Source organism: Guillardia theta, assembly GCF_000315625.1.
Source record: "Guillardia theta CCMP2712 unplaced genomic scaffold GUITHscaffold_23, whole genome shotgun sequence".
Classification (NCBI taxonomy): Eukaryota; class Cryptophyceae; order Pyrenomonadales; family Geminigeraceae; genus Guillardia; species Guillardia theta.
In genome coordinates, this window is record NW_005434651.1 from 777,580 (window position 1) to 780,865 (window position 3,286).

Consider the following 3,286-nt stretch of genomic DNA (forward strand, 5'->3'; position numbering starts at 1 on the left):
AGCAGGAGCAGGGTCAGGGTCAGGAGCAGGAGCAGGAGCAGGAGCGGGAGCAGGAGCGGGAGCGGGAGCGGGAGCAGGAGCAGGAGCAGGAGCAGGAGCAGGAGGTGGCTTCATATGATCCCATCTAGTGTCTGGCATGACCCGGGCTCCGGGCCGGAGGCCCGGTAAACTCTTGAGTCGTACTGATTTTTAACTTAACTTTGAGTAAATAGCTTTTCAGTCAACTTCACAAGAACCCTGGATCATCAAGGTACCCCCCTTTTGACCTAGTATTGGACCCCTACCGATTCCGAGCAGTCGTAAGATACCAGGGGTGGTGGGGATAGGGATGAGAAGGGAGGGGTACACTGTCATGGGACCCTGGGGGAATGCCTGGCCAGGGCAGGCAGGGGATGAGGATGGAGAGGGAGAGAGAGAGGGAGAGAGAGGAGAGGAGGTCAGAGGAGAGGGGGAGCTGAGAGAGGGAGTGGACATCAGTGCAGACAGAGCAGGTGGGAGGGAAGGAGAGAGGGGGGAGAGGAGGGGGGGAAAGTAGGGAACGGAAGAAGACGCTGACGAAAGGAAGGAGAACGGTAAGCTCAACATATTCTTCATCGATGGACAGAGAGAGCAAGAAACAATTACGGAGCCGAACAGACAGAAAGGGTTGATTGCAACACGTCAAGTCAGAAAACTGGTCATGACTTCTTCAAACTTCCCTGCGCCTTATGCCAACACACTCAGGCGTCAAACGATCATATCTCACCAAAATTCAGCCTCTTTGCCATCTAACACGAACCGAGATCATGAAATTCAGGATACAAACAACCCGATGGCGTCCAGCATTTACATCCGCAGAAGAAGGAGCTCGGTTCTGAGGAATGGATTCTATCAGAACAGTGTTGAGTTAGAGAAGCAATTGAATGATAGCGTGAACAAGCAGCTCTATGAAGTGAAAGACGCTGTGATCAACGCAAGCTACCCGTCATTGTTCTACTCCTCGCAACCCATCGTTACCTCCCTGACCAGAGCGAGCGTCCAAGCATTCTTTCTGGTGATCGCATTTCTCGCCTGGAAGGAGACCGTACAAGACTACTTGCACTCGACCAGCCATGGCATTGAGAACAGCCGAAGATTGCGGTTTACTGTCATTGAACTGGAGGGTGAAGCATGCGCAGCCGTGACCAATGTGAACGGCGTGTTGTTGCTGTTGGAGGGGAGACCGGTGATGGATGGTTGTGTCAACCATCAACAAGAGAACTCATTGATCATTGAATGCCGCGAAAGCCGAAGATGGAATTCTTGGATGCTGAACCACACAAGGGGGACGAAGTTTCCAGTAAGATTCTACCTTGAAGATCACGATGCAACGGAGATGAGATGGAAAGTTGTTGGCTCGTCGTCCTACATGACGTATGCTTCAAGGCATATCTACTTCCATGGGCGGTTCAGTCCTAGGTCTACGGAGGTTGGATTGCACGAGTTCAGCAACAAGCCCAGCTGCCTGCAGTACCTGCATATGCTGCATCCCTTGATCACAGGGATTTCTATGACAACAGTGGCGTTCTGTGGAATGCTTGGAAGAGAGCTTTGGGGCAAGAAAATCATGAAGTTCTTCGGGATGTCGAGGTTTGCAGTGACATGCTTGTTGCTTGGTGTAGAACTTTCGCTGCCTCCACCCAACGGAGACAAGAGCATCACTTATCACGCGATGCTCCTTGCCAATGGTGTGTTCACAGTGTGCTTCCTGGCTAAGGTCAAGCGTGAGGAGCTGTTGGCCTCCCTTGTGAACACAGGTGTTATGTTGACTCTGACTGCAATCGTCCTGGCGGGATACCATCACCGAGGATTTCTTTCGCCCGCTATCAGCCTTGGCTTGTACGGGATTGTGATCCTGGTGTTTCCGGTGTACGTTATCTGTTACCGAGTCGCGATTTCCTTTCAAGCCCACTCCCTGGTTCTCAAGGACAAACAAGCCTACGACGAGGTGTGGGAGGCTGTCGCTGCCAACAGCAAGGAGCAGATCCTGCAGCTGCTGGAGTCGGTGGATGCTGTGCAGGAGACGATCGAAGGGGACTACTTACAGTACTCCAAGAGAGACTTTCAGACAAGCAAGAAGCTTGAGGTCAACCTCGATGACCTCTATGATGCTGCTCGTGAGGTGCTTCCGCTGCTGAGGAGCAAGGTGGTACAAGTCGCGTCGGGGTCGGGAGGGATGCTGCCTGTTCAGATAGTGGACGGGGGCATACACTACATGAAGATCCACCACCAGAGCTCGTTGGAGTTGTTCTGGGTCAAGTGGGCATCGCTGAAGAGCAGGAGGAGGTCAGTGGAGAAGATCGTCCGGACGTACTCGGGCGACGTCTACAAGCTCACTGACGTCGCTCGGCAGTCCATCATCTTCCACGACGTAGAGGCGCTCGTAACCTGTCTTCGCCTTCTGCAACAGGACCCCGACATTCAGATCGTCAGGGTCAAGAACAGGCTCGACCCGGACCATGCCTCGTGGCAGACTGCTGGCTACCGGGACCTGATGCTCAAGTTGAGGTTCGTGTCGAAGCCCTGGCACACCTGCGAACTGCAGTGCATTCTGTGGTCCTTCCACCAGCTCAAGTCCTGCTATGGTCATCAGCGGTATGTAGAGTTCAGAAACATCCTCGGAACATGAGGATGGGTGTGGGATAGCAAATGATGATAATGAAATTGATGCCCATGGACCCACTACTCGTTGCCCCTGCCCCTTCCCCTGCTCCTCCTCCTGCTGCTGCTCCTCCTCCTGGCTCCTGCTCCTGCTCCTGCTCCTGCTCCTGCTCCTGCTCCTGCTCCTGCTCCTGCTCCTGCTCCTGCTCCTGCTCCTGCTCCTTCTCCTGCTCCTGCTCTTACTCCTGGTGCTCCCGAAACAAGACCACATACAACCCCTACCCTGTCATCGACACAAAAGAATTGATCGAAGATGGGGTGGGGTTATAGTGGCGAAATGGCGGGAAGGATTTGTAGCAACTTTGAAAAGCGACAATGGGGAAGGGAAGGGGAACGAAGGGAGGAGGAGAGGCAGGAGGAGGAGAGGCAGGAGTAGGAGGGGGAAGTTATGATGGTGTGCTTGGGAGGGTGCGAGCGAGCGAGGAGGGAGCGAGGAGGGAGCGAGGAGGGAGGGAGGGAGGGAGGGAGGGAGGGAGGGAGGGAGGGAGGGAGGGAGCTAGGGAGGGAGAGGGAGGGAGCGAGGGAGCGAGGGAGCGAGTGAGGGATCGAGGATGGTGGGATCTAGGGATTTATTTTTTGGATGTTTGTTTTTTTTTTTTTTTTTTTT

General features: G+C 54.0%; 1 protein-coding gene across 1 annotated transcript; it reads left to right on the plus strand.

The window, feature by feature from the left end:
* Positions 1-811: 811 nt before the first annotated feature.
* On the plus strand, positions 812-2,647 carry GUITHDRAFT_106250 (hypothetical protein; the record flags this gene model as incomplete). Its single annotated transcript, XM_005835098.1, has 1 exon — positions 812-2,647. The coding sequence occupies one exon, from the start codon at positions 812-814 to the stop codon at positions 2,645-2,647; it is 1,836 nt and encodes a 611-aa protein (XP_005835155.1).
* Between the last annotated feature and the right edge of the window lie 639 nt (positions 2,648-3,286).